Below are 27,860 nucleotides of genomic sequence, written 5' to 3' on the forward strand. Positions count from 1 at the left end.
AAATATAGTAAAAATAATACAAATAATAATTAAAATAAACTAATTAAATAAAACACATAAAAACCCAACACATACACATTCCACCATTAAAATCAAAACAAATCAAATTAGTTGTTAAAATTTTATAAAATCAAATAAAAACATGTGGACAAGTAAAAACTATGTGAAAAGTTAAAGTCCCACTATCTGTCACACACCTAGGTGTGTGAAGTGTGTGCTCCGTGTTTGACCCATCCTCTAGGGGAGGGGTGAGCTGCAGACACAGCCGCACTTGGGAACCATTTGGTGGCTTAACACCCCAATCCAACCCCTTAACCCTGAGTGTCAAGCAGGGAGTCATTGAGTCCCATTTTTTGGTATGACTCGGGTTTAACAAAAAAACAGCTTTAAGTTTTTTCTTAAAAACCTCCACAGTGGCTGAAGCCCTCACGTCCTCAGGCAGACTGATCCACAGGTGAGGCCCACAGTGCTGAAAGGAGGCCTCGCCGTGGGTTTTAGTTCTGACCTTCGGGACCACCAGCAGACCTGCACCTGTGGACCTGAGGGCTCTGGGAGGGTCATAGACTAAAATTAAATCTGATCAAAATGAGGTTCCATTCTGGTTCCATGAGTTCCATGTAAACTTTTAGAAACTAATAAAAGAACCTTAAATTTGATCCTAAAGCTGACTGGGAGCCATCCAAAGACAAGAACTGTACTTCCTCAAAAATACTTTGTAAACTGTGTTGGAAACCACACCTTTAAACTATTCTCAGATCTTCTGCAATTCTGTCTAAAGCTGGTAGGAACTGGGGAAGAAGTTGTTTTTATTTTAGATCTGCTGATCACCTTTATATTTAAAATCAACTCTGGCTCCATTTAAGCTCATTCTGCTTTGATGCACAGCAGAATTTGTTGAAAGATGGAGGAGGAGATCCAACACTCTTCTGTGGTTTTCAAAGGTAGAGCTGCAGCTTCAAGAAGTAAGTCTCCTGATTTGATCAATTTATACACGTTTATACTTTTAGGATTTCCACACAAAATGATGTCAAATTGTTTTTCCTGTTTCTTTGGTCCTAATATCTTCTTTTTAAAAACAATCAGGCATCCATATCTGTTTTGAAATTAATTAGTCTTAACAACCAATCTATTCAACATGTACACTATATTTTAAAATAGTTCCAGATTTTTAGAAAAAGGTGCTAATTTTTAAGGATTCTTCATTTGTAAATATTTTAGGTAAAGTAGACAAAGCAAACTCTACAATCGGCATCAATTAACACAAAACACATCATTTACTTTAAGCAAAGTAAAGTCAGCACTCTGTCATGGCTAAAAAAGCTAAAAACAGCTGACCAGAAGTTTGCTATTTTACAGTTAAACATCATTTAAAAAAAAACTTTGTATTCTTTCAGTTATGAACTACAACTTTTCCAAACAACTATGTTCCTGTTTTTGCTCATTTTGGTCATGTTTTGTTGAACCAAGCAGAAGTCCAAGCATCTGGCAGCAGGTTTCATCACCTGCTGTGTTTTGGGATCATTTGTTTCCTCCTGTGTGTCATCATCAACGTTGCCATCACTTACTGTAAGTTTAAACAAATTAGTACTTTTTTTACGACTCTACATTTAATTGTTTTGTTGCTTAAATTATTGGTTGTGTGTTACTGGCTTAAGCCTTAGTAATAATTGCCCTCATGGTTACATATAGCATTGCATGCCACTTCATGAGCCGATTGAGTGAAAATGTTCATGCACTTTTATTCCCTATGGGAATGAGGCAAGTCACAGGCCATGGGGAACATATATTCAACACAAAAAGTTATGTAAAGATGAAGCAGTTAAGACGAAGGTGGGTCAAAAGGATTTTTTATTTTTAAAATCCCCCAAATTCTATGGACTGTCCAAGGAGCCCGTTGGTGCTGTGTGCATTTTTGCACATGGTCACTAAAGGGCAAGTGGCTCGCACTTTACTAATGTCTAGTGTGGCATAAGGGCACCGTACGACAACACCACCCATAGGCCATAAGTGTGTGCAACAATGGAATGTATAAATTCCATATTCATGACATCCCTTGAAGTGGCCGTACAAGCCAAAAAGAAATTGGAAGGCATGACTGTGTTACCTGTGAGATGCAACCACTCCTATCTACAACCCTCCATGGCCAACCCCAGTATGGGTCAACCCCCATTCTGGTGCATGTGACCAAAGCTTTAACTTGAAGTTGTAAAAGAACGAAAAAAAACAGAAACCCCACATTTTACTGTTATAAAACTATAGACTTAACAGACTATGCATACTTGTTTTCAAAATCATTGATAACTGTGAGTCCCTTACAGAACTGACAAATTGGTTAATTATGGTGCTCTGGCTTGAATCGGGGCTGCAGTGTCTCCATGGCTTATAAATCTTAGACTTTCTTCTAGATTCTGTTTCTTCCTTCTTCCATTTATGTTCCTTACTTAGAGCACAAACATCTCAAATGGCAGCACTTGTTTTATTCAGGTTTACCATTCTGATTGAAGGCGCCAGTTTGGTTTCACATAGACCATTCTAGTGTTGTATTCTACATCACAAAAAAATATGTATTATAGTAAATGTATAAATCGCAGACAAGGTTTACTACCCAGAACAAGGTCCAAAATGAACACTCACCCGTCCTGCTTGTGAGTACAATTTAGAGGGCTACCTGCCACAATGCCCGATAGATGTTTGCATCAAATGAATTATGGTTATTAGTCCTTCTTTTGGGAATTTCTTTAATGCTCCTCTCCCATTGTCCCTATAAGAGCATACACAAGTGTAAGCAACTCGGGAACGCCACGGCCCACATCACTTCTGTTAATACACACCTATGTTAGGCTCATGAAGTAGCGAGAACATGTCTTCATAGGAACCAGCCAGCCTTCAAAAAGGAAGCACAATGAACTAGAGGATAAACCAATAGGACTAAGACAAAAACTAATTTCAATAAAACATGTTGATTTTTCAATGGAGGTGTCGTAATACGATATCTACACTATGATCCCATGTTCTAGAAATGAGATGTTCTGCGTGTTTTCAATATGCTAAAGCAGAGCTCTCCAACCTTTTTTGCACCACTGACCAGTTTAATGTCAGACAAAATTCTCACCGATCAGACTTAAAGCTGTTTGTGAACAAAATGAAATGAGAGCACCGTCTAAAGACTTATAATTTCTGGCAGTATACACCCCTCCAGTTCTGTGTTTTTTCAACCGTTTTTTAACCAAAGGTCCAATTTTTCTTTGACAGAAATCATTTTCATCAACTGAAAATGTAAAAAAATAAAAATAAGAGAAAAGAGAAACTCTGTAGTCTGTGTTGACAAACCACTTCCACCAGGATGTCGTGTGTATTTTTGTAATAGTTGCGGCGCAAAAAGCTTAAAGTTGCAGCTGTTTTTTTTTAAATTTGCAATGAAACCTTGGATATTCCATGAAAACTTAAGTGTGATCATTGTACTATCAAGGGATATGTGGTTGATGCAGAGCACACATGGGTTGGAACAGATAAAGGCGAGTTTTTGTCCTGGACAATGAAAAGATAATGGTCAAGTTTTTTTCCCAAGCAAACACTACAACCTGCCTTTTAGAACACATTCCACCTTCTCTTTTGAAAACATTTACGGATTCTTTGAGTCAGAGCTTTTAAATATAGTAGACTGCTCTCTTCAGATGGGTGTCTCCCCCTCTGCCTGTAAGACAGGGGTGGTAAGGCCCCTTCAGAAGAAGAGTAACTTGAACTCAAATATTATGGACAATTACAGACCAGTATCCAACTTACCATTTTCATTATTGATTAAATAATAATTCTGACTTGGGCAAACTTTCTGTTCTAGTACTTCTGGATCTTAGGGCCGCCTTTGATACAGTAAATCACCAGATTTTAGTAGACAGACTTAGGAGTCGGGTAGGCCTCTCAGGGACTCTTCTTAACTGGTTTCATTCCTATCTTACAGATCGACCCTTTTTGTAAGTATGGATACTCATTCCTCAAGATTCCACAAAATTAGTTGTGGGGTTCCCAAAAACTTTTTAGTTCATAAATGTTGCCTCTTGGTGATGTCATCAGAAGACACAGCGTTGACTTTCAAAACTACAGTGATGATACACACCTGTAAATTGCAGTGTCTCCTGATGATCTTGAACCTATTAACACTCTTTAATTGTATGTTAGAAATAAAATCGTTGATGGCAGTGAACTTTTTACAGCGCAAACAGGACAAAACAGAAGTTTTCATCATTGGTCCTGAAGATAATAGAGAGATGATTTTACCCAAACTGAGGAATTTTAAACCTTCTCAATGTGTGAGAAACTTGGCCGTACTTTTCCGACTCTGGCCTGAGTTTTATTCTTCACATCAGACACGTTAAAAGCATTGCCAGAGTCCGTCCATTCCTGTCTCTTGCCAGCACAGAGGTGCTGATGCATGATTTTATTTTTAGTCGTTTAGATTATTATAATGCCCTGCTCTCTGGTTTACTCAAAAAGTCTATTTCAAATCTACAACTATTGTGGAACTCACGGCACGAGTTCTGACGATACAATTTTTTATCTTGGAGATCCATTGTTCTGGGGCACAACTACCTTCTCTTAGTATATTTTTAATGCTCCTCCATTCCACCCATGTGCAAGGCACACAAGTGTATGCAACTCAAGAATGCTAACCCTCACATCATCTGTAGGATTCAGCTCAGGGTGATGACATAGTAGAAACGTGGCAATGTTTAACATAAACCACTCATAGAGGACGCATAATGAAGTGAAGGACAAATTAGAAGGACCAACAGCAGAAACTACAAAGTTCCAATAAGAAGTGTCATATGATTCTCATGCTATACTAATGAGCTGTTCTGTGCATTTCATAAAGCAGAGGTGTTCAACCTTTTTGCACCCCAAAACCCAGTTGTGCAAAGCAACTGTGTGGGTGCGTGTGTGTGTGTGTGAGTGTGTGGTGTGTGTACTCTGTCCAGCATCATAGTACCAATGAGTTGGAAACAACTCGAACTCAACTAGAACTGCAATAATAAATTAAGTATACTTGTAGATACACAACAGACATGAATCCACTGTGTATGTAAACAAAAAACTAAAAACTGTTTTCTGTTGTTTGTTAGAACACCAGAAAACAGATGCTGTTCAGTCACAGTCATAGTGTGTCAGAGACAAACCAAACCTAATTTTTTCTTTTTTTTTCCTCTTTTGTGTATCAGCTCTTTAACTCGAGGGGAACAATCTACAAACACTTGGCAATAGATTGCAATTTGGAAACTTCTAGCAAACTCAGCTCACAATTTTTAATCAACAGCTGGGGTTCAGTGAGAAATGCATGCATGTCACAAAATTAGAATAGTTTCTTTTAAAATCTGCTTTTCTAAATAAAGGTCAAATCATTGAATTAACGGCTATTTTGTGTCATTTGGGTTGCAGTCGCCATGGAAACAAAGAAACTGAAGAAAAATCTCAGTGACCTGGATGCAAAAAATGAGCAACTGACTTTGGAGAAAAGAGATTTACAAAACCAGACTGAAGATCTGAGGATGAGCATGACAAAGCTGACTGCAGAGAAGCTGTTCTTCAAGAACCAAACCAAGGAGATGACGGTTAACATGACAATCCTACAAAACCAGAACGAGCAGCTGAGAAACAGTGACAAACTGAACAAGATCCTGGCAGCAATCATTAGTTACTCCAACTTTCCAGCTGATGTCTTCTGCCCTAATGAAGGTAAATGTTTATTCTGTGACTCTGACAAACATTTGCTTTATCAGTAACAAAATCATTTGTTTGATTTATATAAAACTTTAATCAAATTAAGAAAAAACAAGAAATATAACAAAGTAGTTTGTTTTGTAAAAAGATTTTTATTCTTTTTGGTAGTGTTTTTTATTCATTTATTTCGTACAGTTTTTTTTTATTTTACAGTCATATAGGATTAAAGTTAAAAGTCAACATTTGGTGTCATGGTACCTCTGTCAGTCTCTCCTCCCCTCCCCGCTCTGGTCTGCATTCCTGATTGGACCCAGCTGTGGACATTCATCTCATCACCTGCCAGCCTTCTTAAGGAGTTCTTGTTCCAGCATTCATCACTACTTCGTTGCCCTTTTATGGACAAAAATTCAACAAGTGTCTACCTGGGTCCTCTCATCACGAGCAGCCTGATCTCCAGCAGCCCTCAAGAACCTCCAGCCACGCCACAGATCCAGACCATGCACAACTCCAAGCCTCGCCACGACTTACCTCAAGTCCTGGTTCCTCTCCACCTCACAACCACAAGTCCACGCCTCTTCACTGGTACTCTTCCCAAACAATAAATCATCTTATTTTCGAGCTAACTCTCCTGTGCTCTTTCTGGGTTTCAAGGTCTGGGTCTGTTTTACTTAAGCGAATCATAACAGAACAAACTGGCCAAACTCCAGACCCAGCTGACCCGTAAATTCTCCACTTTACAGTTTCCCAGCAGGGAGTTATCCTGGGTCGTCAAGCAGATGCTCTAGCCCAGATGGCCACCGCGCAACAGACCTTTTATTGCAGCATTGGTGGAATATCGCAAACCGGCAAATTTGACCGGGCAACTCGCCAATAATCCCACAACAACGGCTTCACTTCCGCCCTCAGGCAACATGCCCATTGCCACTTCCGTTCCGTCACCACCCAGAGCCTTTTTTCGGCAATGTTGAAGCCTGCTTTGTAGACAACCATCTAAGACCATTCTTCACTCCACTACACTTGACTCACCTCTTCCATTAGTACCAGAATCCTCACATAAGTCTTTGGAGGAACCCATGCAGATCGGTCACTCCAAACTAACACCTGAAGAACGTCAAAAATGTTAGAAGGAAGGTTCTTGCTTTTACTGCGGAAACCATGGCCATCCGGTAACAGTGTAAACTACGTTTAAAAGGCAAAACCCCCTGTTAGAAGACAGGCCGTAGGCGGGTGATTCTGTGCCATCCACAGCAAATAATTTTTTACACATTCCTGTCAAACTTTGCTGTCAATATCCCAACTAGCGACGAATGGAAGACTATTTTCAAAACCCTTCTGGGGCATTACGAGTTTTTAGTAATGCCTTTCGGGCTTAACAATGCCCCAGCCATTTTTCAGAGGGTAGTTAATGACGTACTCAGAGATTTCCTCAACCGCTTTGTATTTGTTTACCTTGACGAAATTCTCATATACTCCAAAACCCCTGCTCAACATGAAACCCATGTAGGTCCAGTCCTGGAAAGGCTATTGGAAAACCTACTCTATGTCACAGCTGAAAAATGTGAATTCCATGTCTCCTCGATCCCCTTCCTTGTGTATATCTTTGAAGCCGGTAGCATCTGACCTGATCGTGTCAAGATTAAAGCGGTCTCCAAAGGAGTAATCCCTGAGACCAGAAAGAAATTACAACAATTATTGGGTTTCACCAATTTCTACCGTCGCTTCATTTGGAATTATAGCAGTATTGCATCTCCCGTAACCAAACTCACCTCTACGGTCAGGCCTTATCAATGGAACTCCACGGCTCAAACAGCTTTTGACAAACTCGAGACACCCTTGGTTACTGCACCTATTCTCATTTAACCAGACCCTACATGACACTTCATCGTGGAAGTTGACGCCTCCGATTCTGGACTGGGAGCTGTGTTTGTGAGGCCCTGCCTCCCGCCCATATCATTCACAGTGCCCCGGCATTTACGCTTAGCCCGGTATTGAAAGTCCGGTGCCAAGGTCTGCAGTTTCTTGTGGATTAGGAGGGTTATGGCCCTGAGGAGTGGTCATGGATCTCCTGATCCCTTATACTGGACCCATCCATGATCGAGGACTTGTACTGTTCTCATCTCGACCAGTGTCTTGGAACGCCTGGAGGCGGTCGTTAAGGGCAGGGTACTGTCATGGTGCCTCTGTCAGTCTCTCCTCCCCTCCCCACTCTGCTCTGCATTCCTGATTGGACCTAGCTGTGGACACTCATCTCATCACCTGCCAGCGTTCTTAAGGTGTTCCTGTTCCAGCATTCATCGCCAGTTTGTTGCCCCTTTATGGACAAAAATTCCACGAGTGTCTACCTGGGTCCTCTCATCATGAGCTGCCTGATCTCCAGCAGCCCCCAAGAACCTCCAGCCACGCCACAGATCCAGACCACGCACAACTCAAAGCCTCGCCACAGCTTCAATCCACGCATCCACTCACTGCCACGCCACAGCTCCAAGCCACGTCACGACTTATCTCAAGTACCGGTTCATATTCACGTCACTACTACAACTCCATGCCTCATCACTGGTACTCTTTCCGAACAATAAATCATCTTATTTACCAACTAACTCTCCTGTGCTCTTTCTGGGTTCCAGCGTCTGGGTTTGTTTTGCTTAAGCGAATCATGACAATTTTGTTTCTTTTCTTTCTTACCTACAGTTTTTCAGACATGTCCCAAAGACTGGATTCAGTTTAAGGAAAGCTGCTATTTTTTTTACAACTTAAACTCTCAGTGGAAAACATGGAACGAAAGTCGACAGTTTTGTCAAAGCAACAAATCAGACCTGGTGGTTATCAGCAGTCTTGAGGAACAGGTTTGTCACAAAATGTTAAACTAAACTTTTTTTTTAAACTGAAAAAAGTTGTAAATGTTTATATTTCACAATTGCATTTACAGAACTTCATCAAAAATAAAATACAATACTACTATGATACCCATCACGGATACTGGATTGGTTTACAAAAAGTGAACAACAACTGGACCTGGGTGGATGGCAGTCCAGACACACTTGGGTAAAGAAGAATTCTTACTACATATTAATATGTTTATTAAATGTACTGATGGGTTTTTATTTATTTTTAGGTACTGGAATAACCCAGGGAGCTCAGAGGATTTTACACTTATAGTCCAAGATGCCCCTTTGAACCAGAGCTGGATCCAAAACGGAAATGGCTTTTTGAACAAATACATCTGTGAGATTAAAGCTTTAATTTTCTGATCAGTTAAACTGAACCTTTCTTCCTGCTACTGTGGTTCTTCTGTGTTTACTTTTTCATGTTTTAGTTAAAAGGTGATATGTTATAAACATCAATATCATGATTGAAATTGTTGCAATCAAGCCTCAAATCTCAGAATATTAGCTTTAAATGTCTGCAGCTCTGGGTTGTTGCATGACCCAACTTTGACCTCCTGATCTCCTAAAAACAAACCCTGACCAGCCCACACTGCACTAGAGAACAGGGAGGCTTGTTGTTTTGTCATCTTCATTTTGGCCAAAAGTCAAAGTTCTGTGGTTCTGCTTTCCACTAACTTCATGATCTTCTGTCATTTTAATGCAACATACCTGATCTGAACGCTTTAGATCTGGTTTTGTTCTTGTTTTGTTTTCACTGTGTACCAATTGTGGATTTGGAAATCTGCCTCATTTCTTAAATCACTTTCATATTTTGAATGGAAATAGGTTGAGACTTTGACCTCCTGATCTCCTAAGAACAAACCCTGACCAGCCCACACTGCACTAAATATTAAAACTACTCCATTCTTTTTTAGTGTGTCTCATCTGAACAAGACAGAAAACTAGACTATCCAAAAGACTTTTATGAACAGTTAAAAGTACTTTTTTTTTTTAACATTTAATAGCGTGGTTTTCTTAAGGTAACAATAACGCCCTTTCCACTTCTACATGTACAGGTAAATGTAAAGAAGGTGTAAAAATGTTGACTTTTTAAAAAAAATAAAAAACCTGCATTTACAAGCTCGCTAAACAACTGTGGCTGTAGAAAACTTGTATACCAGGAAATTTATACACAAAATATTTTTTTATTCATCTTCTTTTTCAATGTTTTTCTCTACTATAACCACATAATAAATGTTTTTAAAACTCCTGAATTATTATTTTTTAATCCGTGTGTTTCATATGTTTATGGGTTTTTTGTTGCCTTTAAATATGAACAAATATAATATAAAGAAGAAACTTGGTGATGGTTTCATAACTGACCTTAAAAAAAAGTTGGGGGTTGAATTTATGTTAACTAGGTCCAGAGAGGAAACCAGTGGCGGTTTTTGATATGGGCGATGTGGGCGGTCGCCCAGGGCGGCACTACGTAGGGGGCGGCATTTGCCGTGCCCTGCGTTACATATAATGTGCTACAATATTCAAGGAGGACGCTTTGCGCTTTTAACTTGAAATTGCTTCAGCTGCCGACACTTAACACTTCTAGATTGACACATCAGACTCTCACTCATCCTGTTTCCTCTTCACACTTATGGTGCAAAAAAAAAGAAAAAAAAAGATGAAATAACTCAGAGTGAAACAACGTAAAACAGGCACATGAAAAGGAATTAGGCAGAACAAACACCCGTGCTCAACCCAATTTTGACAAAAGCAGGCAATGGGGATTATTTCCCACAATTACTTGCTCCGACACAGCAGACCCGACGCGCACGTGAGCACCGCCCTCTGCTGCAAGACGCTTGCACAGGAAACCCTACAAAATAAAACAGGAAGTTAAAGTCAAAACATGCCAGAACAAAAAGGAAACAAACCACAAGGGCAAAGAAACAGAAACCGTAACAGGGGTGGTGGGTGCAGACCATTTTTTATGGATTGAGTTTTTTTGGAGGATTTCTACTGTTGGTGTTGCACAAATTTAGGGAAATGCCAAATATTTTTGGAGTAATCCCACTGATGAATTCTATGATTTAGTCTTTAATGTTTTATAAGACATAAAAATATTAATCACAATAAGTTTTTTTTTAGATCTAATCCCTCTGATATGTTTCACAAAGACACACTCAATCACACATTATGAAATTATTGCTAAAAATGAAGCAGGAGTCCAGCTCTAAAAGAAATGCTCTAAAAAATGATAAAAGAGCAAAAAAAAAAAAAAAACGGAAATATTTGATTTGTAATTTCTTATTAATATTTCCAGGCTTTCTTTGTTTTGTTCTGCAGCATGTTCATATTTGTATAATTTTGATAGAATATATTTCTATGGAGAGCAAAATATTAATATTAATGTTTATCTTCTTCGGCCCAAAACCTTAAGCGTGTTTTTAATTTAGATCCCCTGTGTGACTGAGTATAACCCCCCTGTAATACGAATATAGAAAATTGATAGGGAAAACAACAGGATGTTGTCAAATTTTGTATATGTGCAGGGGGGGGGGGGGGGGGGGGGGGGGCGCCTGTGGGGTTACTCGCCCAGGGAGTAAGTTGGTGTAGAACCGCCACTGGAGGAAACCTTCAGGTTACTGAGTATTCTGAAAAGTAACCAAAGATCTCCCTGTTTATAACATTTTTTTCTTTTTTTTTTCCTTTAACTTGTTCTGTCCAACAGCTGAGCAAACAGATTAGAGCCTTTTGTGTTGAACAGGTTTTACTATCACAAAAAGAGGTTGTATAGCTTCGAGAAACCAGAGTGTAGATTTGTATAAACCCCTTTTTGTCGTATTATTTTTAATTTATTTGTTACATTTAGTGTGTGTGGGGAGGGAGAAGAGAAGAATGTGAGGGGGGGGGAGTAAAAGGAGGAGAGATGAGAAAGTGGGGGATACAACTACTGATTTGGATAAGTTATTATTTTAAGCTGTGTAACAATTATACCAGATCTGCTGGAAAGACAAATATTACATCAAAGGTGAAAATCTGACACGAAGTTGAGCGGAAGACATCTGTCCATCAATACACTGTGGGATAGGAGGGGGGATGAAGCAGACAGGGAGCAGTGTGGCAGTGTGCACGTGGGGGTGGAGATACATGCATGCTGCCGAAGTGAACCATTTGTTCATTAAGTGAACCAGATCCTACCCATAAGATTTTTTTTAATAAAAACAGGTTGGTTATGATCTAGAATAAAATACAAAACTTTAATATGAAATAGAATTTTAGGATCAGCTGAACTGAACCAGATAAAACTGAGATTTCAATGTTTCTACTGTGGATCACACATGGAAAAATAAGTTAATGAAAACTAATAATAAATAAACAACAACTCTCATCTGAGCACAACAGAAATCACTCCCATCAGCTGCTGCTCTTGTGTCATGGTCCTCATTACAGTCATTTTCTGGACAGATTAATCTCCAAGAACACATCTGACCTCTTCTCTACCCAACTCTCAAACAGTCTTCTCCTTGATAGGCCTTCAAGTGTTTTCCTAACGCTTATATTGTGTTCGGGTCAAAACTGATCCATTTTCCACACTTGAAAGGGGGTCAATTTTGACCCAAACACAATATCAGGGTTGAGCAGCAGAAACCCTAATGTCCTGAAAATACTGCCCTCTTGTGTACATTAGGGGGAAAAACAAGAACATGGGAACCTTCAGGCTTTGTCTGAAGAAAAGGAATTGAGAAGTTGATACAAGGAAGAAACAACAAACACCTGCATTAAGTCTATTTTGTATTTTTATCATAAGGAGGCAAAAGTTCTAACAACAAAAATCAATGAGGAAACCAACCCAAAGATATTTCTGAAAGAAAAGTTCCTCAAAAAGGTGTTTGGCATGAAGATTCCAGAAACTTGTGAAGAAAATGGGACGTTGTGTAACCTGGAACCACAAAGTCAAACCAGATCTTGTGCTAAACTCACTGACTGCTGATTCTGGACGAGCTTTTCTACAGCTGGGATTTTGACTTGAAAACATCTTTTATTAGGTTTTTGTGAGTTTAAATTATTTTTTATCCTCATGGATGAAGCTCCTCGTGACCAAAATGTTCAAAAGTTTTCAAGAGGTAAGTGACTCACAACCTTTATTAAAAGCAGTTATACATAAAAAGATGGGAACAGATTTTAGTCCTTTAGCAGCAAACACTATTTGTAAAATGAAAACAAATGTTTTAGTTTCTAAATTACTGACTGAAATGTTTTCAGTTCTTTACCACACAAACCTCAATGCAGGGCTCCAGACTAACTCTTTTCACTAGGAGCACTGTAGCCCCCAACAGAAGATTTAGGGGCGCATACCGTAAATCAACATGCTAATCAAATCTACTAATTTCCACTGTATTACTGATAAATACTTTAATAATAGATGCAGAAATTACAATGTGCTGTTTCAAATTCAGTGTCACATTTTATTCTTCTCTTTTTAAAGATGCAACGAGAAGGTAAACTGACAGCAAAAATAGTAAACAAAATACCAAACATTCAGAATTTTAAAAAGTGCTTAGTAACAAAGTTATTACCGTAGTAACCTTTCTGTCATTTCACAGTTCCAAACAATACTTAAATGTATGTAAACATTAGGGGTACAGGCCAATAACATTCCACTAGAACATCGTTCTAAACAACTTGAGCCTTTCCTCACTCCCCCTTAGAGCAGATCCTCCTGTGTTCCACTAGGAGGCTCAGAAGGCCAGCCCTTGTCATTTGGCCTCCTAGACATAGACCTTTTACCCTGAGTGAACCATGTTTGCACAGCTTCCTTGGCATCAACTCTTGTTTTATTCAGTCTTTTATATTTGCTGTTTTCTCATTTAAACATCCTTGTTAACAAGCTTTAGTTAACACTGTTGAGTTATAACTATTAAACACTAAAGAAGACTCCAATTCTACAGTTCTGTAACCTCCATTAATGGTTCTTCTGAACACGGCTTCTCTTGTCTTCTTCTTAATGGACACTTGGCAGCACTTCCTCCCAAACAGCTGAGACCCTCAGTATGATTGAAGATGATTGTCAGGAAATCTGGACTGAACTTGGAATTATTGAAATTTAAGGTGGAGAAGTCAGAGAGGATGTGCTCCCAATTTTGAGTCTGTGTTTCATGTTTTTTTAAGTTTACTCTTTAAACCACAAATCAGTAAAGGAGAAACAAAATTCAGTAAGCATTTTTGGATTTCCTTTCTTATGACTTTTTGCACATTTAAACCCTGGTCACAAGTTATTGTAGAGCAGCCGGTCAGACACTCCTATATTTTTATAGTTGATTTCAAACTGTGGTTTGTAAAAGAACGGGCGATGTTCACTGGAGATCAGAACAATCGATACAGATTCCTGAGATCAGAGAAAAGCTCAAAAACTGATTGAAATTTATGTTCAAGATGCACAACACAGGTGTTTGGGATCACCCAGGTGCGCAGATCACCTGGTGTGAGACGTATATTTTTGTTTTTGCTCAAGCATCACTTGTCAATTATCACAAAAATATCACGAGAAAGGGGCGGGAGCAAGGCGCCAACCTGAGCGAACACAGCTGGTAATTTAGCACTGCACTGACTGAAAGCTGCCCTACAGACTACAAAACAATACATTATGGGACATGTGTCGTGATGGTTTTTTGTAGTTGAGTGATCAATTGACATAATTTAAAATACCAAAAGGCTACATACATAGGGGAGAGGCATATTCATACTAAATTAAATTTTAAGGACAACTCAAACTTCCTGTTCACCTTCAGTCTCGCTGCAGATTCGCCTTCACCCCCCCGGCTTGGTCTCCCCAACGATCCAGGCGAGGTGCTGGTTCATCTCAAACACGTTTATCAATGCATTTTCCCCACGTGTTTTAAGTGCGTCTAAGACAAAATCTTGTTTTTTCTCGCACGTTTTAATGTTAAAGGCCTGTTAGCTGTCACACATGTAGGTGTGGGACATTTATTCTCCTCAGCTGACCATCTCCCGCGGGAGCGGTGTGCTGGAGTGAGACAGCCGCGCACAAGAACAGTTTGGTCGGGGTTGATACGCCGCGCGCCTAACCGTAACCATAACCTTAACCCTCTTTTGGATCCGTGCAGCCCAGAGAAAAATTCAGCACTGACTGCATGTATTTAGATAAATAAGAGCGAATAAATACATTCTAAAATGGAAGGTAAGGAACTCTTTAATGTAGTCCGGGGAGGGGGCTGTCTGGTGTCCTGCCTCTAATGTTCTCCTGCTTTCAAGCCCGGTCATTATCACGCCCCCAAGAGTCATTTACCCCACTGTGATTGGTTGCTTTGTCAGCTCTGTGCACGACAAGGAAAAAGTGTCATTCATACAAACTGGCGGGCCGCATTAATATTAAACTTTCATATCAAGGCGGGGGCCGCAAAATATCAATTTGGGGGCCGCAAATAGCCCGCGGGCCGCTAGTTTGAGACCCCTGCTACAGACTCTGGCACTGGTACACTAGCCGCAGGTCGGAAGAATGAATCAATAGTTCGCTTGCTCATAGCTCAGACGCACATATCAGGCTGTGATTATGATATCTGTCTCTGCTTCCCTCCCAAAGATGTTTACGGGCGCTCGATTATCTCTAGGCCCCTCCCCCTCCATGCATTTTAGCCACTTACAGTGGCCATTCCCTATTCTTCTCACACGCATTGGCCGCCTCACAGCCAGGAATCACTTAATGAAACACAAGTGTGTGCTCGTGTCTCGTGAGTATGTGTGCGAATGTGTGTGTGTTTGCATGCGTGTGCGCTCATGTCTCATTGCTCATTTCATTGATCATTGATGTGCCCCTTCCACGTTTAATGTCTAAAAAAATACGGAGGGTGGGGGAAACAAATTTACTGGTAGCACATGTGCGCCCGGATGTAAAATTCAGTCGCACACTCTCAAATTTGGCCGCAGTCTGGAGCCCTGCAATGAGTTCAAGTTAAAGATGACGATCTTAGAGACTCAGACCGAGGAGCTGAGCAGAGAACGGGACGACCTCAGCTGAACGCTGGACCTCATTCTCTCATTCCACAACTTTCCAGTTAAGGAAATCTGTCCCAACAAAAGTGAGCATCTGTTCTCCAACAGACGGAACACAAAGACATTTAAAATACAGCTCATTGTTTTTATACGAGGACACCTAAATGTTTAATGGAACCACAGATTCAGTGAAGATAAACAGCTTCAGTTGTTTGTCACCTGTAACCTGAAGGCACAGATGTGCAACAAGAACTAAAGCAGCATAAACTGAAATAAAAAAATCTGCAGTAATTCAAGGAACTGAAGCATCTGAGCTTCCTCAGCAGTTTGCTCCTCCTAGCATCAGTTTTGGTTAAATGTTCAGACTTTTATCTTAGCGCTTCTATTCTTGCACTTTATATCATGTTTATGAAAAAAGCAACAATGTTTTTAGAAGAACTGATCAGAATCTTTTAAGGCATTTAAGGCAGAATCTTAACATGTTGGGACATGAGTGCAGAGTGTCCATGGTGTCAGAAAAGCTGGTGTTAGCTCACCGTTGCAGTAATAGTTTGCGTGATTGAATGAAATATCTCACACTAGTTGGCTTGAAGGTATAAGTATGCGTGTGTGAACATTATCTGTATTGTGTATATGTTGACATGTGGACATTTTTGCAGTTAGCATTTGAGTGTGTGTGTGAGGACAGGCCCCGCCCCTTTGAGATTTGTATTCTATCTGAACCTTACCGTAATGATAAACATCAGTAGCTTGTTGCTTTATGCTGCTTCATGGTTTTACCCCCCTCCCCCCTCCTATGATCACCCTCCTATCCCCTCCTCTCTAACATCCCTCTCTCTTCTTCCCTTTTTTCCTTTTCTGTCCGGTGAATAAAGTTTGGACTCGATTACAAAAGGGGTTTATTCAGACATACCTCTGGTTTGTCAAAAGATTCATAACCCCTGTTGTTACAGTAAAATATGTCCAACACAAGAGGCCGTCAGCCCTCATCTGTCTGCCCAGCTGTTGGACACGACAAGTTAAAAAAAAAAAAAAAAAACATAAGAAAAGCTGGATTCCGTTCCAGAGAAAGTGCTACTTCTTCTCTGGTGACGAGGTTCCTCTGAAAACGTGGCAGGAAAGCCGACAGTTTTGTCAAAATGTCTCAGCAGATCTGGTCGTCATCCATAACCAGCAGGAACAAGTGAGAGCTGAAACAGCAGCAGGACAACAGTTTTCAACAGGAGCTTCTGATTGCAGATCCAGTTCTGAAGATTAAAGTCTGCTTATTGCAGGATTTCCTCAGTGACCATGTTCAGCCCTACTACGACATGTTTCATGGATACTGGTTAGGACTGGAGAAAAAAGGCAACGAGTGGGTCTGGATTGATGGACAGAGGAACACTCTTGAGTAAGAACGCCTTTAAAACAAAGTTCAACCTTCTTAGTTTCTGACATTTTATAGATGGAACGAGTTGATCTGAGCAAAAGTGGCAGAAAACTGTTTTTGTCAACTCCAGTTTCTATTTCAATAGTTTCACTGCAAACACTAGATCTTCACAAGTTCATGTGTTTACTTTTTAGTCAACTAAATTAACTAAAATATAATGTTGTTGTTGACTTTTCTGCACATCCCTTCAGGGGTCGCCACAGCCACATAGACAGGAGTGGAGGGAGGAGGGTGGAAGAGAGGAATCAGGTTTACTTGATACATAGAGCTGGGTGTCATCCACAAAACAGTGAAAATTAACATTAAATTTACGGAAAATTAATAGCTTTTGACTACAACAGAGTTAATCATCTTTATAAATATTAGCAAAGAAATCTGCTAATGCAGCAAGTATTTATTAATGTTTTGTTTATTACAGTTGCTCTGAATAGAAATATGGATTATTTAAGTCAAATATAAAGTTTTAGCTTTGTTCTCCAATGAGAAAGAAATTGATGAATGCATCACATTGTAGGTTACAGTCTTAGATATCATATTTAGAGTTTTAGAAGAAAAGTTTACATCTTTAAACTTACAATGTCAGCTTTAAACAACAACAATGTGTGTTTTGTCTTTAAGGTTTCAAGCAGGAGACGGATTCCCTTTTGGGGGGCGGCGTGGACTGTTGGTCCCTGGAAAAGATTTCCAGCAGAACTTGTTTAAAGCAGAAACTTTGTTCAGAAACAAGTTCATCTGTGAGACTGGAGCCCTGATTCTGACCAGATCCTTCTAGTTAAAAGCACTTTTGCTTCCATTTAGGAACATTTTAAATGTATTTCTGTGTGAATAAATGCTGTTCATGTTTTAGCAGCTTTAGTCATTTCTAGTCAGGAAGAGTTCAAACTTTGGTTTCAGGGGAAAAACTAAAGGAATTATTCAGTGTTATTAGAACAGATGTTCTAAATGTACTTATAGATAAATGTTGTAAATAATTATCAAAGATTGTCTTAAAGGAACATTTTCAATGTAAATCCTCTATGTACAGCAGATGTCTGTGTGTCAACGTCTGGGAATGTTACAACTTTTATTTCTATTTAATGCTGCAGCTAAATTTCTTCAGATTGTCTAGAGAGTAATAGATTACTGATATTTTTCAACTTCCTACCAGATTTACCTTTGCAACAAACTATTAATATTATAATCACTTCCTGTCCAACTTTGTTGAAAAAGCATTTGTTACTTTGTGCAAAGGTTATTTTCCATATAACTTATTTTTTCTTAAATACCTTAAAAAATAATTAGAGTATATATTTTTGGATGTTTTTCCAGTTCAAAATAATCCAAAGGGAACTTTCTTAGAACATTCTAGCTCACTGCATGGTCACATGTCTTTGCTAAATTCAAAGTGTTTTCACACATTGGACTGGAATGATGGACTGATCAGTTTTTGCTGACATCACGTGTGTGTTGTCTGCTGTGATGTAAACTATAATAAATAAACCTACCACGCCTTACCAAACTATGAGGCAATTGTATTAAAGTGACATCTTAACATATGGTACCAAATTCCTAAAGGCACTAAAAGAGAGTAAAAACAAAATCTACAAGTGTTTCCAACACAAAGGGAACCCGAATAGACTTTACTCAACACAATGACACAATAGTATTGAAGAAACACATCTTAAAACACACTCCTGTCTGCAGTGGTTGACCTCAGCACAACATATGATAAATAGAAAAACTATGAACTCCTTTTGTCTTTGTTTAGATTTTCAGGAACAAAAGAAACAGGTCAGAACCTCTCCTCTGCATCACTCTGTAAAAGCAAAAGCGTCAAATTTAAAATTCTCCAAAATGATTTGCAAATTGAAAAGAACTGTACTTCCTCAAAAATACCTTGTAAACTGTGTTAAAAACAACACCTTTAGACTATAATGGGATCTTCTGCAATTCTGTCTAAAGCTGGTAGGAACCGTTACAGGGGAAGAAGAAGTTGTTTTTTTAAGATCTGCTGATCTCCTTTACATTTAAAATCAACTCTGGCTACATTTAAGCTCATTCTGCTTGGATACACAGCAGAATTTGGTGTTGAAGGATGGAGGAAGAGATCCAATACTCCTCTGTGGTTTTCAAAGGTAGAGCTGCAGCTTCAAGAAGTAAGTCTCCTTATTTGATTATTTATACACGTTTATACTTTTAGAATTTTAACACAAAATAATGTCAAATTGTTTTTCCTGTTTCTTTGGTCCTAATATCTTCTCTTTAAAAACAATCACGCATCCATATCTGTTTTGAAAGGAATTACTCTTAACAACTAATCTATTCAACATGTACACTATATTTTGAAATAGTTCCAGATTTTTAGAAAAAGTGCTCATTTTCAATGTTTCTTCATTTGTAACTATTTTAGGTAGATTTGTGTTTTGACTGAGTTTAATTTTTCCAGCTCAAACATAAATTTTAAACTTATAAACTTATGATTTATAATTGGTGTCTAAAATCTCAGGTTACTCACATTTCAATATTTTTATCAATTAGTAATTAGTAAATAGCGTATACTTGCATGGCCTTGATTAAGGCCCATGGTGCTTTGCAGTCACAAGTCCCAGTCACCCATTCACACATTGATGGAGGTAGAACTGCCATGCAGGGTGTCAACCAGACCACCAGTAGCAATGTGAGGGTCAGTGTTCTGCCAAAGGACACTTAAAAAATATATTTATCCAAAAATAGTTAAAGGTTCTGCACACCAACTCACACTGTTTGAGCTTAAAGTATTTAAAGGAAGAAGGAAGTTCAGTAACACGTCAGCATCACCTCATTTTTTACATACTAATTTCTCAAACTTTCACAAGAGTCAGCCAAGATTACTGGACCAACACCTAAGAGTACCAGACACACCAGTGACTTAACACCAGTGACTTGTAAATGTTGAAAATCTGCAGGGTGTTTGTAATTTCACAATAAAGCAGCTGGTCTGAGAACAGAGGACCTTTCAGTGCCTAAAAGCAGAGATTAGCAGGTTGTTTACTTGATGTACATTTAGGACTTACTGGTTGTATTTTAGGAGGTTGAGATTTGTTAAGTTTCTTTGAATGTTCAACAATGGTAAGCTACTCATGTAGCCACAGCTGCACTAGGGCAGAGTGACAGAGGTATGGCTGCCTTTGTGAGCCTATGGCCACTGTGATCCTCACTGAGACATTCATGCACATTCACATGCCAGTGGAGCCACACTGAAGGCAGGGAGGGTCAAGTGTCTTGCCCAAGGACACAACGACAGTTGACGTGGGGGAGCGGAGATCGAACCTTCGATCATTGGCCGACCTACTCAACCGCCTGAGCCACTGCCGCCCACTACAGCTCCCAGCAACCCCAGTGCACATTTCCTGGTTTGTCACAAACTTGACTCTCATTTATTCAATCAAACACAGCATATTTATGCACTGCACTGAACGAAGCTAAGTGCGAAGTATTCTTTGTGCCACTCTGCCTTCATTACGCGTCGGGAGCAGTGGCCCTGGTGGATCAACAGGTCATCCAATGATCGAAGGGTTGGCAGTTCCACTCCCCCCAGTCACTGTTGTTGTGTCCTTGGGCAAGACACTTGACCCCCCTTGTGTGGCTCCACTGTGTGAATGTGGTTTGTGAATGATTGTGAATGTCCTCTAACCCTAACCGTCCCGTGTCCCAGCCACGCCCCTGTCAGTCTGCCCCAGGGCAGTTATGGCTACATCAGTAGTTAACCATCACCAATTATGAATGATGAGTGAATGAATAATGGACATAAATTGTAAAAGTACAGATAAATCCAATCCATTATTATTTTAATTATATTTGGACCTGATCTTCTGTCTCCTGACCCGGTTTCTGACTCTGTTTGCCTGCCTTTCTACACCGACTCTCACCTGGATCTCGACTACCCCATTTCTCCTCTGATGATCTCATGCCTGTTATTGACCCGCCTGCAGGCCAGACCCAGATTTAGCTGTGTGGACCTTTAGCTCAGCTAATAAACCCGCTGCAATTGGAACCAGCCGTTTGCCTGTTCATGTGACAGATGTAGCGTGGCTAGAACTCCTGGGACGGCTCCCAACGGTGACCAGAAAAAGGTCACTGTCAAAAGTTAGAACTCTGACTTTTGAATCTTTTATAGGAAACTATAACCACATATATGATGATATATTAAATTGGCACACTGAATAATGATTTTTTTAAATGAAATATTAGTAACTATGGCAGCCAATTTTCCTACCCGGAAGCAGGACGACTCGATCTATGAGGCACCGCTTTCGCTCCTCGTGGGTGCCACCCATATTATGACTTCAACCTAGAGCCAGCCTCGGCAGCGTGTCCGCGGTTCGCCCACAAAAACACACAACATCCAAATTTTTGCAAAGATGGATGTGCCTATTGTGTATATAAACTGAAAATCTGCAGGGTGTTTGTAATTACACAATAAAGCAGCTGGTCTGAGAACAGAGGAACTTTCAGTGCCTAAAAGCAGAGATTAGCAGGTTGTTTACTTGATGTACATTTAGGACTTACTGGTTGTATTTCAGGTTGTTAAGATTTGTCTAGTGTCTATGAATTTTAAACATCAGCATCAATTAATACAAAATACATCTTTTACCTTTAAAGGGCCTATATCATGCTGTTCTTAAGCCTTTCTGTCAAAAGTCAGAACTCTGTCTCCCCCTCTGGTCTTCGGCAGGAGCCGTCCCCAGAGTTATAGCCCCACCACAGCTCCCAGCAACCCCAGTGCACATTTCCTGGATGTCACAAACTTTACTCTCATTCATTCTATCATCCACAGCATATGTATGCACTGCACTGATTGAAGCTACGTGCAAAGTTTTGTTTGTGCCACTCTGCCTTCATTACTGAGGGGCTGTTCATCACTTTCATGTGTATCAATGTGAGAACCCACTTCTTTCGTGGGTTGGGAGGGGCTGGTGCTCAGGGAGCAGGTTTTTGGAACAATACTCAGAGATGCGTGAATGAATCAATATACCGCTATGGCTGTGTTTTTTGTGAAGAATTAAAATCTAATGCACTTGAAGGCTCAAAAAGGTGATCTTGCATGATATAAGCCAGGGGTGCTCACACTTTTTTGGCGTATGAGCCACTTTTGAATCGACAATGTCTTGAAGATCTACCTATATATATATGTAATATATATATGTAATATATATATATATATATATATATATATATATATATATATATATATATATATATATATATATATATATATATATATATATGTGTGTAATATATATATATATATATATATATATATATATATATATATATATATATATAAAACGCCCCTCTCACCCTCCGCGGGTGGTATCTCCTCCAAGCTCGGGTCCTCTACCAGAGGCCTGGGAGCTTGAGGGTCCTGCGCAGTATCTTAGCTGTTCCTAGCACTACGCTTTTCTGGACTGAGAGGTCTGAGGTCTTTCCCGGTTTCTGTTGTAGCCACACCTCCAGCTTGGGGGTTACTGCCCCGAGTGCTCCAATTACCACAGGCACCACTGTCACCTTCACTTTCCAGGCTTTCTCCAGTTCTTCTCCGAGTCCCTGGTATTTCTCCAGTTTCTCATGTTCCTTCTTCCTGATGTTCCCATCACTTGGCACTGCCACATCCACCACAACGGCTTTCCTCTGTTCTTTATCCACCACTACAATGTCTGGTTGGTTCCCCATTACCATCCTATCAGTCTGGATCTGGAAGTCCCACAGGATCTTTGCCCTCTCATTTTCTACCACCTTCGGAGGTGTTTCCCATTTTGACCTTGGGGTTTCCAGTCCATATTCTGCACACATGTTCCTGTGTATTATTCCAGTCACTTGATTGTGGCGCTCCATGAATGCTTTCCCTGCCAGCATCTTACACCCTGCAGTTATGTGCTGGATTGTTTCAGGGGCCTCTTTGCACAGCCTACACCTTGGGTCTTGTCTGGTGTGGTAGATCTGAGCCTCTATGGCTCTGGTGCTCAGGGTTTGTTCCTGAGCTGCCAGAATGAGCGCTTCAGTGCTGTCCTGTAGGCCAGCCCTTTCAAGCCATTGGTAGGACTTCTTGATATCAGCCACTTCAGTTATGGTCCGATGGTACATCCCATGCAGGGGTTTGTCCTCCCATGAGGATCTGTCCTCCAGCACTGTATCCTCTGCTCTCCATTGCCTGAGACATTCACTGAGCACACTGTCATTTGGGGCCTTGAGCTTGATGTACTCATGCATCTTGGATGTTTCATCCTGGATAGTGGCTTCTAGGCTCACAAGCATCACCTTGGTATATCCCACATTTGATGGACACTTGTGCAAGTGGCTTCCCATTGGCTTCAAGGGTGGTTTTCCACAGCTTCATTGAGTTTCCTATGAAGGCTCTTAGAGTCCTGTTGATGTTGTACAGCTCCAAGCATTCAGTGATCCATGTGTGTGGCATTGAGTCATAGGCCTTCTTGTAATCAATCCAGGCTGTGAGTGACTTGCAGTCTTGAGCGACTGTTCTGTCGACCAGGAGTTGGTGTTTGGCTCCTCTGGAGTCTCTACCAATGCCCTTCTGTGTGTTACTCATGAATTGATCCATGTGCCTATTTATCTTGGTTGCAATGATGCCTGACATGAGCTTTCATGTTGTGGAGTAACAGGTTATTGGCCGGTAGTTGGATGGGACTGCACCCTTTGAGGGATCCTTCTGGATCAGGATCGTTCGCCCTTCCGTAAGCCATTCGGGGTGAGTCCCATCTCTTAGCAGCTGGTTAATTTGTACTGCCAGGCGCTTGTGGAGTGCGGTAAGCTTCTTTAGCCAGTAGGCATGTATCATGTCAGGGCCCGGTGCTGTCCAGTTCTTCATACCTGAGACTCTTTCTTGGATGTCTGCCACTGTGATGGTTACTGGATTCTGTTCAGGGAGGTTGCTATGTTCTTTTCTCAGAGAGACCAGCCACTGGGCATTGCTGTTATGTGCTGTCTCTTTCTCCCACATACGTTTCCAGTACTGTTCAGTTTCTAGCCTTGGTGGGTCTGCTCGGCTGTTTTGACTCTGCCACTGAACGTACACTTTTGCAGGTTGAGTTGCAAAGAGCCTGTTTATTCGTCTGGCTTCATTGTCTCTTGTGTACCTCTTTAGGCGGCTGCTCAAGGCTAGGAGCCTATGTTTGGCAGTTTCCAGTACTTCAGGTATGGGCATCTGGCTGTATCTCTTAGGTACTTGCTTTCTCATTGTACCTCTTTGAGCCTCTGTCAGCTTACTCACATCACTCTGAGTTGCCTTGATTTTGTCCTCTAACCGTTGCTTCCATGGTGGGTACTGTTGTCTTCCATGGTTGCTCTTATAGCCAAGCATCTCAAGGATCACTGCTGCTGAAGTGTAAATCAGTTCATTGGTGTCTATGATAGTTGTGCCAGGAATTGCCCTCAATGTTTCATTCACAGTTTCCAGTAGACTTTCAGGCAGTATATCACTTAACCGTGGTAGCCGGTGTCGGGGTTGCCTAGTGTTCATTGTAGACATGATCTTGTCTTTCAGGTCAGTTGCTGCCTCGCTCAGCGTAATTGTGGTTGTTGGGGCTGTGAACCCAATCTCAGGGTGGGAGTGTGGTATAACCTCCTCTCTGACCTGTTGTTCGTGGCATTGTATTGCATCGCTTCGATCTCAAGTTGTGATAGGAGTTGCCGTTTTTGGATGTTAGAGCACTGGGCTACCAGATGTTTGGCAGTTAGCCTTGATTGTGGGTTTCCAAGCATCCATTCATTCCACATTCTCTGCATGTAACCCCTCTGGGTGGGATTACTTGAGTAGTAGCATTCTAACAGAACCTTGTTCTCACATCTAGTCCATTTCCGTCTTGTTCCAGTAGCCCACTTTCCATCAGGGTGCTCTGGTCCCTCAGCACCTGACGCAGACCTTGTTTAGCCGTGCGACGTCTGAGCCGGTATGACATGTGGTTCATTGTCTCTCATGTTGTGAGGTAGGCGGTACCGTAAAGGATCTTGTCCAAGGACAATCACTGGGTGATGTTAATTGCCCGTCATTGTTATGGTAATTGCCCCATTTCCATCGTTATGGTGATTGCCCCATTTCCATTCCATTTCATTCCGCCCCGGGAATCGAACCCGGGTTTCCTGCATGACAGTCCAGCACCTAACCACAAAGATTACACAAAGATACTCCAGTATTAACAGATGAGGCGTTTTATTACAAAGACAGAAGGCAGCAACCATCGTATGTCATGCTCTGCTGTAAACCGTGCAATGGGGGGAGCATCATGGCGTTTCAAAGGCGCTGCTGGCTCCGTACGAAGCGCGTGCCTCGGACATAACAGCTTCCTTAATGAGCTCGTATTTATCAGGCGAGAACTGCAGAGCTGATAGCAGGAGGAGACACGCGGGGCGGCTTCAATAAACACTCCGCTTGCGCGGAGCGGTCTTCTGCCGGGAACTTGACGTGACGCGGGGCAGAGAGCAACTCTCTTATGACCGAGAGTTAGCGCTCAGTGTTTTTAAACACGTCTGCAGCGACGTATGCATCAGAGGATGTCCGATTGGCCGTTCTGCATGTCAATCAAGTCCCGTACTTCTCGTGAGGATTTTGATATGCTGGTGGATTTTTAAGAAGTACTTTTTTATTTTTTTGTTTATTTATTTATTTATTATTATTATTTTTTTTCTTCTCTGTCCTGCGATCTACCCTCATGTTCTTGACGATCGACCGGTGGATCGCGATCGACGGAATGAGCACCCCTGATATAAGCCCTTTAATTGGCAAATAATTTATTTTGTATTAATCTACAAAAACAGAAGTATTTGACTTTATTCAGGTCTTTTTTCAAGATTTTATTTTGTCAGTAAAATGTTGGCATTAAATTAAAAATTTGATTTTTAAGTAAAACAAACTTGGGAGCAGTCTTTGGATTTTGTCATGTTGCTGCAGCCCCTTTTCATTGGTTTTCTGTTCCACAGACAATAAGGAGGAACTTTCTGTTTATTCTTCTATAAAAGGTAAAAAGCCTTTGACCAGCGAAACAGATAAGTTTTGGTTGATAAAGTTGAAATAGTTCCATTTTCAAGAAAGTATTTTGTTTGATTTTTAGACCTATGAACAGGGGAGAGTGAAATAAAGGAAACTTTTGCTGATGATGCTGATGCTTTCATTCTTCTATCACACAGAAAAAAAAAGAGAATGATGTCATTTATTCTCAAGTTGAACTGAAAACCCGTTCTCCCTCAGCACCACGTGAGTTATAAATTAAACAAAACACACCTGAACTTCATGATTATTGATGCTGCTTCTCTGTTTTTTTTCTTTGGAACCATAGTGGTTAATGTATTTTTTTGTAGACCATCTTCTTTCTTATGTGTTACAATAAACACAAAATTTGTCTCCTGACAAAACCAAAAAATTCTTCAGATAACTGAAATGATATAACTATTTGTTAAAAAAAACAGACATAATAATTGGCAAAAGCCCAAACGTTTTCTTAAAAAACAGCTGTGTTAAAGACCACTTTTCTCATTGTCTTGCTTGTTTTCTTTCATACAGCAAACCAGAACGAAACCATTTCTTCTGATATTAAAAAAGGGAACCAAAAGAGAAAAAAAGACAATTCACCAAGTAAGTCATGTAATTGTTTTGAATTGTAATGTCTTTTATCAATAATTAGATACATTCTGACTTCAGAATGAAAAGACTAAATATGAAATAACTGTCATTCCTTCTTATAATGTGTTTACTTTTGATACCCAAACTCTATTCCCCAACAGACACCAAACATAAATTGACACCATTGAGTTTAGTTGATATCAGCTCAGGTTTACTGATAAACTTGTTCGCTTGTTGGTTTCTAGATGCAATAATTTCTGCCTAACGAAAAGTATTTTTTATGTTATACAAACGGAAGATCCACTGATTCGCTAATTATGATGAACACATTGCATTAATGTCTCTAACTTTTCAAAAACACAGTTTCTGCTCTTACCAGAGGATAACGTTTTTGGAGACTTTTACAAATTACGTAAATTATGTTGATTGCGAAAGTACTTCACTGCTGTAAAGTGTTACATAGCAGTGCCAGTCTGCTTTTTTCCACTTTAGAATCCGCTAATATAACATTAATTAAATCAATGTTAGAGGAGTTATGGTAGTTGAAAGAATGTAAACACTGGAGCTGAAGTTAAAATCCCATTAAATGTCAAGCACGTAGGAGTTTGAAATTTATTTTCCGCGTTTGACCCATCCTCTGGCGGAGCAGCAGACACAGCCACTATTTAGCGGTTTAACCCCCCAATCCAACCCCTTAATGCTGAATGTCAAACAGAGAGGCATTGGGTCCCATTTGGTTTGAGAATTTCTAAAATAGTCAGTGTCAGGTGCTGCAATAGCTTAGCCCATCCACACTTGCAGAATTGCAGTGGTGAAGGAGACCCCCCACCCCCGTGCACCTCCGCGTCGCAAATGAATACAGGTAGAGGTAATAATTACAGCGCAGTATTCTTTATTAAGAAATAACAGTAACAACTAACTATCTAACTAATGAACTAACCATATAGGCGTTGTACAATGAGTATGTGTGTGTGCCTTTGACTGCGATGGGCTTTAGGTAAAAGTTGCAGTGTGGGGTCTCTTCCTCCAAGTCTGTGGCACTAAACCGGTAGCCATGCTGTCGCTTGCTGTTGTTTGTCGTTTGCCACATCGCCGTGTGAAACTAGCGCTACGGAAGCTCCGGGGAGCCAAAAATGCGCCATCACATAAAAACTCGATTTAGTTATTTTTCGAATCGCCCGGAACAAAAAATTTGAAAAAATTAATTTCATTGATTTAACGCCCAGGCCTAACTTCGATGTTGCATTTAATA

General features: G+C 40.3%; 3 protein-coding genes across 5 annotated transcripts in view; 2 read left to right on the top strand and 1 right to left on the bottom strand.

The window, feature by feature from the left end:
* LOC111948909 (uncharacterized) overlaps window positions 1–27,860 on the bottom strand; it is a 124,832-nt gene that overhangs the window by 53,783 nt on the left and 43,189 nt on the right. The gene's annotated exons all lie outside the window — the stretch shown is intronic.
* The window catches only part of LOC101161506 (uncharacterized), a 78,625-nt gene that overhangs the window by 34,656 nt on the left and 16,109 nt on the right, over window positions 1–27,860 (top strand). The gene's annotated exons all lie outside the window — the stretch shown is intronic.
* Window positions 782–8,979, top strand: LOC110016709 (uncharacterized). Of its 3 annotated transcripts, none has more exons than XM_078932570.1 (6): window positions 797–962; window positions 1,468–1,566; window positions 5,431–5,727; window positions 8,401–8,555; window positions 8,639–8,754; window positions 8,825–8,979. In XM_078932570.1, the coding sequence occupies exons 1-6, from the start codon at window positions 902–904 to the stop codon at window positions 8,958–8,960; spliced, it is 864 nt and encodes a 287-aa protein (XP_078788696.1). In that variant the 5' UTR covers window positions 797–901; the 3' UTR covers window positions 8,961–8,979. The 3 variants fall into 3 exon arrangements, with proteins under 3 accessions (XP_078788697.1, XP_078788696.1, XP_023819624.1); XM_023963856.2 differs by having other exon boundaries at window positions 1,471–1,566; XM_078932571.1 differs by lacking the exons at window positions 8,401–8,555; window positions 8,639–8,754; window positions 8,825–8,979 and adding an exon at window positions 5,980–8,355 and having other exon boundaries at window positions 782–962.

Source organism: Oryzias latipes, chromosome 16 (genome assembly GCF_053564925.1).
Source record: "Oryzias latipes strain Hd-rR chromosome 16, Olatipes_Hd-rR_3.1".
Classification (NCBI taxonomy): domain Eukaryota; kingdom Metazoa; phylum Chordata; class Actinopteri; order Beloniformes; family Adrianichthyidae; genus Oryzias; species Oryzias latipes.